At 34.8% G+C, this 12,280-nt stretch overlaps 1 protein-coding gene and 1 long non-coding RNA gene across 5 annotated transcripts in view; one reads left to right on the top strand and one right to left on the bottom strand.

Annotated features, from left to right (window-relative positions):
- HPGD (15-hydroxyprostaglandin dehydrogenase) overlaps positions 1 to 12,280 on the bottom strand; it is a 59,714-nt gene that overhangs the window by 28,157 nt on the left and 19,277 nt on the right. Inside the window, exons 5-7 of one of the 3 annotated variants that reach the window (XM_048304289.1) lie at positions 9,833 to 9,909; positions 7,754 to 7,917; positions 5,655 to 6,670 (exon numbers count right to left, since the gene is read on the bottom strand). The exons of 1 other annotated variant lie outside the window; for it this stretch is intronic. In XM_048304289.1, coding sequence (XP_048160246.1) covers positions 6,532 to 6,670; positions 7,754 to 7,917; positions 9,833 to 9,909 — 380 coding nt within the window. In that variant the 3' untranslated portion in view covers positions 5,655 to 6,531. Of the gene's footprint in view, positions 1 to 5,654; positions 6,671 to 7,753; positions 7,918 to 9,832; positions 9,910 to 12,280 lie in introns of those variants that run through there. One more of the 3 variants, XM_048304292.1, reaches the window with a different exon arrangement.
- On the top strand, positions 7,917 to 11,584 carry LOC125326236. Of its 2 annotated transcripts, none has more exons than XR_007203717.1 (2): positions 7,917 to 8,900; positions 11,380 to 11,584. It is a non-coding gene; the product is annotated as an uncharacterized LOC125326236 (long non-coding RNA). The 2 variants fall into 2 exon arrangements; XR_007203716.1 differs by having other exon boundaries at positions 9,734 to 11,584.

Raw genomic sequence — 12,280 nt, 5'->3', positions numbered from 1 at the left:
GGAATGAACCTTACTCCTTCAGCCAGAGTTTGCACCATGTACATGTTATAGACAAATATCTGTACTGCAAGATACAGCTATTTATCTTCAGTTCAGTTGAGTAGCACAAGCTTTGTACTTTATAGAAACATTTTGTTCTATGTGCTTTTTTCTTGGCTTTTTTTTTTTTTTTTGAATACTTGACATATTAGACATAATGACAAGGAGTAATGAGGCTACTCAGATGATATATTTGGTCATTTTTGAAGGAACACACTCCCAGAGGTCGGCCTAGTGGCCATATTTTCGATTTTGGCCACACTGTAGCATAATTGTTCTTTTTAAGCAGAACTCACTGTTTTATTCCATCCATAGTTCTGTTAAACAAATGAAATGGCAATGTATGTTCTTTTATGCCTTTTTTGAGTTTTGGCCTTATTGTTTCATTTTGTTTGCCCCTTCTGTAAGTAAAAATTTATCATGCTAGCAGCTTAAACAACAAAAGAAGGAAAACCCATATGAAAAAATGTAAATTTGCCCTGCCCCAAGGTTGGACTAAATGGTGTTAAATATCGTTTCCAACCTAAGTGATTCTATGATTCTAAAGACTCTGTCATGAAATATGTGGGAAGTGTCCCATGTATAGCATCACAAAGCTTACAGTGACTGTGATTATCTGTGATAGTATATAAAATAATAAGAAATTATAATAGATAAGAGCATAGATTTGCCTCAGCAGGTGGCATTTGAGGGATACATAATATGTCAAAGATTCTACATCAGCTAATGTTTGTTTTTAAAGAGCAAATCTAATTTTAATGTATTTCAGGGGCTGAGAAGAAAAATGAAACTGCAATTCAACTGGGTAAAACATTATCAATAAAACGTAATTTATACAGATTTAATGTTATTTCATGATCTTAAGACACCAAATTTGGGAGATAAACATCACTGAGAAGTAATGCTTCACAACTTTTATAAAAGTTACTATCTCCAGGGACATGCATAGATAGTGAATATTGCTCTAGAAGAAAAGATTTCTATTGTATGTGTAGATTGTGAGTGTGTAGTAGGTACATGTATGTAAAGATATATGTGTGTATATACATATATATGTATAAAAAAATGCTAGCTGCATTTTCTCTAGTCTTGCATTAATATGTACCATATATAGTAATTCTCTTAAATCAAAATAACAACAATAGTTTTGGTAAGTGCCACCTAATTTGTAAGCATTGCTGATGGCAGTGTATTTAAACAGATTTACAAATGCAGAGAAGGTTAAAAGCTCCATAAAGCAACACTATATGTGTTTGAAGTGAAATTGCCAGAAGGATTTTGTACCAGGAATTTGTTTCATTTTTGTAAGAACTGTTCCAGGATAAGTAGTAGAGAATTCAGTATTCTCTTCCTATCTCTGGGTCTTTCTTCAGAACTGCACTGTTTGTGTGTATATGATGCTAACTGCTTGTAGTGTTAATTGCTGAAATAATCCTTCAAGGTCAAATGCTGTACAAGATTCTGAAGTGTTAGTCATTTAAACTAAGTCAGAATATCTAGATGAGCTAAAATACAACTATTTTTTCTGAAGAGTTTTACATTCCTGTATTCCAAAAATATCTTTATTTCCTCTTCACTTCTGTGGGTTTCGTTTGCAGTTGTGGGAAAGTGAACTGAAAGCTATCTATGCACCTTTTTTTTTCTGAAAGCAAGCAGAAGTGTGCTTATTCTCATGTCCTATAGTAAAGAGTTCGAAGCTGTGTGACTGAGAGCCTGATTTCCTATTCTTCTTTCTTTCCTTTCTCAAGATTGTGGTTGCTGAGGAAAGTTTCCATTGCAAAGAAAAAAAAAGCTGCTGAGATACCTTGAGCCATTTCTTTGATGTGGAGCATCATGTGAACTAATAAACTGCCCTTAACAGTTTCTCTGAAATCAGTGAGATGAGTGATGTCTTAAGTGAATATGTTCTTGGTGGAACAGCTGAAGAAGAACAGCTGTGTTTTGGTGTAGCTGGAGTGTAGTTCACTTCTGAAATGCTTGTGTTTATGGTAGTCCAATGTAAAGATGCAGAGAAGGAGTTGGCAGGGTCAGAGTGACAAATAAGGGATTAGATGGATCTTTTGCATTCTTCTTGGATGTCACTACAATAAGTCTCTGCTTGATGAGGCTAAATCTAGAGCCTTCAACCATTCAGATTTCCTGGACCAGATGTCAGACCTGTCACCAGATGATCATCCTGTCCTGTGTAGCCTCTTTTCTGTGTGAAAGGAGGAGGGCTAGGAACCCTCTGATGTGGAAGGGAAAGCTGAAAAAGGGCAATTCTTGTAGCAAGAAATCAATTCCACCTCTGCAGTAGTAATAATCTCTCTAAAGTTTGCCCAGCAGATGCCAGCAGTGAATTAATACAGAGCTTGTAAAAAAGAAAAGGACCTGAATATTAACTGCTTCAAATGCTTCTCTGCTGAATGATTGCTTGAAATAGTTCAATTCTTTTCATTAAGATTTATTGTTACTGTGAAGATCCTGATTTTATCCTCTGAATCCCTGAGAGAATAGTGTGTTAGACTGTCTCTATATAAATCAGAAAACATTCAGATTTAAATTTGGGCCACAGTGGATAGCAAAGGCCTTTCACTTAAACAGTGGGGTTAAGTTACTTAAAGATGTTCCAGGTTTAGCCTCTTTGCACCTTATTTTTACCTGATCTCTTCCTGTTTACTGTCTCCATCAGAGTAGGAGCATAACTCTTCTTGTTTACTGTCCCTTTCTGTTTTAATTTTAAATTTGACCTGACATTAAGCTGTTCCTTTCTGTACTGGAGGGGAAAAAAAAAAATCTAAGTCATATGGTATTATCCTTCACTTTCATTGCACCATCTGGATTCCTGGAGCTGGAGCTGAAAACTGTCAACATCTCTTGACGCAAAGCAAATAGACTTAGCTAAAAAGGAAGTTCAGGCTGGAGAATCATCCTGTAGAAAGTTTAGAGCAGTTCAACACTGGAGGAAGGAAATCATCTGTCAGAAGAGCCCCATCCTGCCCAAAAGCCATAGCATTAGATATCTAATGCTGTTCCTTTAAAGATTAGTCTCATATTCATGATTTCACTGGAAATATGATTTTGGTTTTATTGAAGTTTATTTTTGGTTTACTGTTTGCAAAGCTTATGTTCCAAAGAAGAGGAAAAGGTTTAGTCTCTCGTATCTGGACTTCCTTAATTTAAGGAAACTTCAAGAAGGATTTGTTACTCCGTGGTTCACCCCGTCAGTAACAAAATTGATACACATATGATTTTATGGCACTCAGAATACAGGTTAATTCCAGGTCATTCTGAGCTCTACAGAATGCAATGAATTATCCACATAATTATGTGGATTATGTACCTCGTAAGTGCCTTGAATCAAAGCATTAAAGAATACAAATAAACTAACACTGTCATGCAAAAAAGCATTTGAAATGCCTTATGATTTGGGCTTTTGTGTAGGATCATAAGCACTGAGAAAAATGGAGTTCATTAGTAATATTTATTTAGTAATATTTATTCTTTAACCCTAAGAAAAATCCTATTTGAAACTCTAAGGACCCTCTGAAAAGTAAACTTGTGTCATGTGGGATTGAGTGTTCATTCCAAATAATGATCATTATATGATTCTAGAATATTACCTGTTATTTTTGTGGTCTTGGCAATTAGTGTATCTCATTTAAAATATTTATTTTTCCTTTTGGCTGAGTTTCCCTACAGCACTGGAACAGTTGTCTTTAAAATGATGGTCTCTCAGGCAAAATAAATTAAGTCTTGGAAATATGTCAAGATTTTTAACTGAAGATGAAGTTTCAAAACAGTCTTTGTGCAAAAAATGAATCTCACTTTCCCCCTTCAACTCGTCTTTCTAACCTACTGCTTCTCTGGTGCTTCTCTCTGTGAATCAAACATATGCTCTCTTTCTTTTTTTCTGACTGGAAGACTTCCAAAGTCTGGGGGGAAGTCTTACAGGAAACTCTTCCAAAACATATGTAGGACTTGTTCTTCCTGTGCAGATAAAATCCTCAGATGTGTTTAAATTCAGACTATCTGAAACTGGAAAGCTGTAATATTTGGTTTGGGGCACTTTTTAATTAAAAGGTATAATTTTGATGGATATTTTTCACATTATGATTTGCATCAAGGATTTTGCTTCACTGTACATATTTCTTTCAGTAAGTTCCAGATGTACTAATCATTTGAGATTTATCTTAGTTTAACTGTTTCTTTGATTCTGAGGCTTCCTTATCAGATTATCAGATGGAAATCAGTGCAATATATGCCTTTCATGAAGTTTTCTGTATGGCTTTGATTTGAAAACATCTGTCTTTTGAGTTAAAAAATTAATCCGGATGAAAAGACCTATACATATAAGATATGATTTAAATCCTTTCCCAGATACAGGCTTAGATTTTTGAGGTGTCCTGGACTCTAATTGCATGTTTTATGAATCTGATTTTTTCTTGTGCGACTACTGATATACCACATAAATGGAATCTTAGAATAATGCCAATTCATAGAATTATAATTTTATAGAAGTGGAATATTGCAAGTTAATTGAGCAATGACTAAAATGATTAGCTGTAATTAACTTTATATTTCTTTCTTGTTTTCCTCCTTCAGGGAGCATACATTGGACTCCTGGTCTTTTATTACTAACATTATTAAATGATATATTCTTTCACTGATTCCCTGGGAAAGTCAACCCAGCCTGTTTAGCGGATATTTCTTTTGGGGTATCAAGGAGGAGAGATGAGCAAAAACAATCAAACCAGCAATGTATCATCAGCAATATTCCAATCATTCTTTGAAGTGTGTTACTAAGAGAAGCTGCTAAATTACTGTCTTAGTGTGATGTTTGGTGGTTTCATGTTTTGCATGTTCTATCATCATTATTAAACCTTCCCTCATTTCTAGGCTATGTTGAAATCCTGCTTAACAAGGAGACACTCAGAGGTAGGTGATTATCAGCATTAGGACCTAACTAACACATGCAGACTTCAAGTTTACATCACATCTTTTACACTATTCTGCCATGTATTGGGAAATGCCCTGATTTTAATGAGACAAACATAGAAACTCATACTATCACATCAGATAGTAGTTTTTAATCCAGAGGGGTATACAGATGCTGTCAGGGATGCTAAAGGTGTGGCTAGCATCCTGTGTGCATTCAAAATGGGCTTCAAAACCACTGTTTAATAATAATTAATTAGTATAATTAATTATAATTATTAATAATTAATATTATATTTATTACAATTATATAATTAATAATAATAACCTAACAAAAAATGGAGGCATTGGGAGAATGATGAGCAATTCAAAGTATGGGTTTCTGTTTATTTTCTTCTCCCCACAGACTTATTACTCCCTGACTTCCACAGAAGGTGAGTACTAATGTTTCCACTCTTTCGGTTACAATGCTAAAAAAAAAAAATCAGTGAAATTAAAGTCAGTACTCCTAAGAAGGGTAAATATTAACTTCCCAGCTTTCCCAGGAGCTATTAAATCTTCTTATGCTATGAGCCTAATTGAATTACCATGCAAAAAATTATTTTTGTTAGGCATGTGACCCATGAAGTATGAAGTTTTTTGCATAAATGTAGCTGAGGATTGACCTGGATTCAGAAGGTCCAGTAGTGCTCAGAAGGTAGGAAGCTCAAATTTTATTTTCATTGCCACTATATGACATGCTTCATCTGAGAATATGTACTATGAAAGCAAAAGGCACATGTATAAAACATGATAAAAACCAGATTATTCAGGATTGAATTGACATTTTACTCAATGAAGGCAAGAAATTAAAGGTTTAGAAAATAAGATTTAATGAGCAAGCAAACATTTCAATCAATGCCAAAATATTCATCCTTGTATATACAAAGTGAGAAAATTCACATATATATATTTATTTATAAAAGAAAACAAAAATATGTCTGAACTATTTTATAAATATCTAAAATCCAAGAAGTCAAAAATCTGTACTTTCTTAAATGATATACAACATATTAAGTTGCACATCTATGTGAGGAATGTGAATCTTTTCTGTTCTATTTAACATTTCATAAGAAAAATTAAATTCTTAACTCCTTATGGCTGCATTTGTGATCTCAATTCCTGAACTGAATTCCTGATCTGAAGAATTCAAGATGTAAATAAGTAGGCATGACAGTGAAAAGAATTATAACAAAGTAAGTCAGATCTGCTAAAATATGCTTCGAGTAGGTAGATCAGAACTACCAGAATGAAAAAAAAGTGGCCCCTACTCCTAAATAATAATTAAAAAAGGATTCAGAACAGTGTGTTTATTCTACTAAATAAATACTGTTATTAGTGCTTATAGAATCAGAATAGTGTGGTAACATCTTCCCACAACAGATTTTCTCACCTCTCTCTTTGTTATTAGGATGCAAATGTTTGAACACTGTCACTGATCTAGAAAAAACACTAACCTTTTTTCCCCCAAAATTACTCTTTTCAAAAATTTTTGTATTTAAGAAAAGCCAAAAGTAATTAGCACAAAACAATTATTTATCTCTTTGATGATTTAAAAGGTGTTTGGCCATATTGCTGAAAATGAATTCCTTGGGATACTGTGATCTTCATAACTTCTCCATTTAGAGTATCATCTTCAATTATTGTTATCAATCCCTCAGCAATTATTGATGGGCTGAAAAAAATAGTTATTTCAGAGTCATGATTAGGAACAAGTAAAAAGGACAAGAAACTCAATGTAAATCTATATATCTGAAAATTTAAAAAATTGGCATTTGAGCAAATTTATTTTGAGGAAAGCAGAGGTGGTATGAGTGTTTCAGGAGAGAGATTTTTTCTCCTCAGTCAGGACATACATCTAAAGTGGCTCCTTTACAAATCATCATTTGTTTACTCTAGTTTCTGATAAATGCCTGTAGACATCCAGCTGCCACTGGGCTTCCTATCAAAGTTTTCTCTGGCAGGGAAATGGGCAGAAGTAATCCTTACACAATCCTCTGCAGCTCTTTACTGTTGAGTTATCCTGTTTCTGTAGCAGAGCTGATATACAAATTAGCATAAAGGATAATTTTACATGCAGTTTGCCGTGGTCAATAGGTGCAAAATATTTTACATAAAGAAAAGTATGGGTGAAACAACACAGACATACAATTTCCTTTGTGCAGAAGTATCTTAGAAGCTAATTGTTAGAAACTAAGAAAATGTTAAAAAATATCACTTTATGCTTGTCATGTTCTCACAGTCTGTCCAAGCCGTCTGCTTTTGGCCTTTTTTGGCGATCCTGTAAAGGACCAGGGGCCAGGTAACTCTTTGATCTGATCCGTGGTGGTTGCTATTGTGCTCTTAATCCAGTTTTGTAAGTTCTTGGCCTGATATCTATCTTGGTTCACTTGAAAATTTTGTGAAAATTCAGTGCTAATTATATACCCTGTATCTCAGAACAAGTTTGATTAAATAAATTCATGGGGGAACACCAAGGTCTATTTAAAACTAAAATCACTATATTTAACCTGCAAATTTGATTTGGACTTTGCTGGGAAATGGGACTGCATAAAGGGATATATCACTGTACAGATGGGCAGATGGTGCTCTTAAAATAGCCTTAGATAGCTGCCATTTTTCCTTTGTATACAGGATAACACATTTGGTAGTCTTTTATCTGAGGCAGCATTTGCCTTTTATTTTAATTTTGCTGAAAGTGTGCCTTTGTTCTCCATCAACAAAGTGCAAAACCCCCACTGTGTCTAACTTGACTTACTCCATCACGCCATAGAACTGCATCATATTTTTTATCTCATCCTTGTATGAATAGTATTGTCCCATATTCTCTTCTTTATCTATTGACTGAAGAATTGGTGTGTTGACAAATCCTGGACAAATTGTGTTGAGTCTCACACCGTAGTTATCCATATTAGCAGCTAACTAGAAAAGAGAAAGGATTATGCATTTGTCATCAACATTTTAAGACAGTATTTTGTCAGCAAGTTTTCAAAGAATGAGATTTACCACAAAGTACTTTTCAGACTTGCTTTGTAAGGAGATTTTATTACTTCTGATTGTTTTAACAACTAAGTTTGAAGCACGTTTTCTCTAGTAATCATACTAGATTACTAGAAAAAAACCCACAATTCTTTTGTTAGGAGAACAATTCTACAAGAAATCAAAACTCTTTCCATGCAGCTGCTTTTTTCTAATATTTTTTGTTCTTAGTGCTCTTAGCATGTTGTTAACTGTATTCTAGAGTGATGATATAACTCTTCTAACCAAAAACAAGAAAAAATTCTCCCAAATGTATGCTTCCAATCTTTCAGGAGATTTTTTAATTAAAAGAAAACTCTGAAATAAATAAAACTATCTTTAAGATTCTGTATTTAACTTCCTCACATCAACAGAAATAAAATATGTTCTCTATCCCTACAACTGTAATGCTAAACCTTTCTAGTTGCTCTGTTGTCCCTGCCAAGGTATGAATCTATCACTGAGCTTCTCCACTGGAAAGTCCCCGTGAACTGATTTTTTTTCAGGAAGCAGCTCAGGAACATGATGAAAGAAAGAAGCACAAGTTGTTTTGGGAGAGGTAGGACTCCTTGTTTGTGGTCCTACCAAAGTGTGTGTGTAGCAAAGAAGTCTGATCAACATCCAGGTATGTCAAATGCTGGATGAACTTCCTTAGCAATAGCACAGAACTGACGAACTATACATGATATATCCAAGAATAACCATAAGTGTTAAACACTGTGTTCTATTTATTTTGACACTTAACAGGGCTCCTTTCAGGTATTATATAAGTCACATCATTTTCATGGTGTGGTAGCCTGCCCTTTTGATCTGGGGGAGACAAGAAACTGAAGTCCTAGATGTAAGGTGTCAGACCTGCCCAACATCAGGCTGTGCTGCCTTTTCTGGTAAATACTGTAGTTCACTATGTTTATTATTCTTTTTTTCCTGGGCATTCTTGTGTTCCTTAAAGACGGCATTTCCTCTAATCTACTTTTGCTCTTAGATGGTGATATTTATATTTATAATAAGAAAACAAAAATGTAAAACCAGGTGTCATGTTCTTGATGCGTTTAATATGGTACATGCAACACTTATCCATAGTATTCTCTTTATGTTAATCTGAAAAAGGACTTACTTGTTTGGGGATGGGGGCATAAAATGTGCATAGAGTGTTCAAAGTATAATTTCAGGTGATTAATTCTGGAAATCAGTTTGGAAATCTTATGTGAATAGACTGTCTTTAAGATGAATCTGTTAAAGTGTAATCATATTTCTCCCTCTAAATTATTACCGTGCTTGTTCAATTTAACTAGCAAGATTTGGAGTCAGAGACTGAGACTTATAATATGATCATCTTACATGCCCCATCCTGAATGTGTCATTTTGCATTTTCAGCATATTAGGAGTCGGTAAGAATAAATAATGATGTGTCCAAGTCACTTTTGTACACCTCAGTGCCTATTTATCATTAAAAAGTCATCAACCTGACTTAGAAATAAGAAAAACAAAATGTTAAATGACTGGGACAGGGTTCTGAAAAAATATTTTTAAAACTTGGATTAGAATTTGGCTTTGGACTCCTCCCACTGTCCTTAGATTACTTTGCAACATCTTTCTTCCGTGCTCCCCAAACCTCAAATCGGTCATAAACACACAGATGCCATACTTATTCTATCTTTGGATTCCCTTTGTGAAAGGAGGGAACCTCCACTGCTTCACACACTTTGTTTTCTTTCAGAAAATTCGTTTCAGCTGTGTGGCTGTAGAGAAGGAGCATGAAAAGCTTAAGCATGTTCCCAAGGAGCTGCTGACACCCTTTTGGAAAATGCATACTTACTGCTATGGACCGTGTGAATCCAATTACACCATGCTTTGTAGCACAGTACACAGGCTGGAATGCAGCAGGCATGAGTCCTTTAAAATAAAAAGTTAGCTGAATGAAGATGTCAAATATTCCTAATTTATGATCACCTTAAACACACATATAGGTCTATAGTGTAAAAAAATTTCTGACAGAGGTGCAACAAAATGGATTAGTAAAGTTTGTAAATTATATTTTGTAATCTGGGATAGGCTAGGAAAAAAAATTAGATGGATAAAAATGTGCAGGCAAAAGAAGAGTAATAAAAAAAGTATAACTTTTAAAAGGAAAAGTTGTATCTATGAAGTATGACTTAAAAGAGAGGACACAATCTGGAAGAAAACACTCAAGAATGAGACTTTTGAGGCATCTTCTAGGAATCAGTAAAGTATTTAAAGTATATTGAGGAGCAAAGTATTTTAGATAGGCTTTGATTTCTGACGTGTGAACTGGACACCTGCAATCATTTACAGTGTGTTCAGGGGGGAAGTGTGGGAATAGGAGAAGCAAAATAAAAATTTTCTGCTAACACTGTAAACCTTTATGGTCTGAGTGGGAGAGCACAAAATTGTTATTTTTAGCAGAGAAAGAAGAGAGAACAGAGGTTTTGGAAGAAAACTAAGAACTTAATTCTGGTAAGACTGAGTTGATGGCAAAAAGCTAGTCAAGAATAAGTGACAGACCATGAATGCATATTCATTTCTGCCAATTATGCCAAAAATTTCTACTATAAAATGAAAGCTGAACTGGACCACATGGATGCTGTAATTCCACCTGAAAATAAAGCCCTTATGAATAGCAAACTTCAGCCTGTCCAAAAGTTAGAGGATAAAATGTTTTCCTGGATGTGCTAGTGTAAAACTCTATAGTAAATTTAATGCCTTAATGTTTGGTTCTAATGGAACTCATCCCAATAAACAACTCACATATATTTTTTTCATTTTTCATACTTCAAATCTTAAAGTGATACGTTGAAGAAGGGGTGTGATTTGTCTCATTGGAGATGAAAAATTCACTACCTAGCTCTAAGTATGGATTTGCCAGAAAAATTATATATGCCAGACTTACATGGGCTCTTTGCTCTGGAATCTATTTTGTCTGAGGGAAAAAACTTTTCCAAGACAGCACAAAGCTCTAATTACCAACCTGACAGCTTCAAGGTTTTATCTTGGTTTAAATGCTACCTTGGTGATCCTGTGAAAGAGCACTGCTCAATACTGGGAAATGAAGAGCTTAACCTATTTTCTGGTTGTTCTTTTAAAATTGTATTTATTTGCTTAGCTTGGATTAATGTGTTATGCTTCTGCTTAGGAGCTCACTTTATGAAATGGCTTTTGTACCGTCTCCTGTGAGTTGTGATCACAACACAGGCTTAATATTCCTCTGTTTGTTGACTTTTGATGATCACCATTCTTCAAATTATTGGAAACATTGGAATATTGGCACATTAGAAATAATACATTACTATTTTAAAAAAAACGCTTGTACTCTTAAATGATTTAAATAAAGGAAATTCTATTCAGGCTGAAGCTAACAGAAATAAAACAGACAACATCTACTGGGAAACACAGAGGAAGAATTTAGAGGTAATTTTATTTTTACTTTTTAACCATAGTAAGAAAAATTACATTCTGCTTGAGAGGGAAGAGAAACAAAGTCAAGAAGTAAACAAAGGAAGGGCACAGCTCACAGTAATGAAGTAGAATAAGGTTCAAAGACTTACTTAAATGCCAAAGACAGCAGGAATAACTAGGCAGGAAGAGAGGAACAAATAGCTTTTTTTTTTTTTTTAAACCAGTTCTTTCCTAATTGAAATTATTATTTTTGCTGAAGTGGAGAACCAAGAAAAAGTCATCTCACTTTCAGACAAAGCATCTAAGACTAGTCCTAGCATCCCTCACATAACACAGTAACAGCCCTGTCTCACTTTTGTTCCTGAGTTCAGTGCTCAGAACCACTGTGTGGGCTTTCCAGCTCTGAGCCACTTCCCTGCCCTGGGAAGAGCTGGACCTGTTAATGATGCGTCCCAAGGACTCTCCTAGCAAGTATTTTATGATGAACCACTGTGTCATATTGAGTCTGCTCTGCCTGCATATTTATTCAACCAGTGAGCACAGATGAGTTCATAACATATTAGTTAGGGCATTCATTTGTTAGAAAATCTGGATTCTGTTTGTTGCTGCCATGAATATTTAATTATCTTATGTAAAGAAGAACGGCAGTGAAACAGATTAGACAACATCATGCACAAAATAATGGGGGGAAGAGGAGGAGGGTGTTCAAATGGATGGTGATGGGTCAGTGTACTTCTGGAAAGTGATACATTTGGGTTTTAATCTTAGAAGCGGGGGCAGCTATGGCTAGAGTTTTCTCTCTGTGGATGTTGCTGCATGGTGAATTGCAAATGACTTTGTGATGACTCAA

Source organism: Corvus hawaiiensis, chromosome 5, assembly GCF_020740725.1.
Source record: "Corvus hawaiiensis isolate bCorHaw1 chromosome 5, bCorHaw1.pri.cur, whole genome shotgun sequence".
NCBI classification, from domain to species: Eukaryota; Metazoa; Chordata; class Aves; order Passeriformes; family Corvidae; genus Corvus; species Corvus hawaiiensis.
This window is presented reverse-complemented; position numbering and strand designations above follow the sequence as displayed.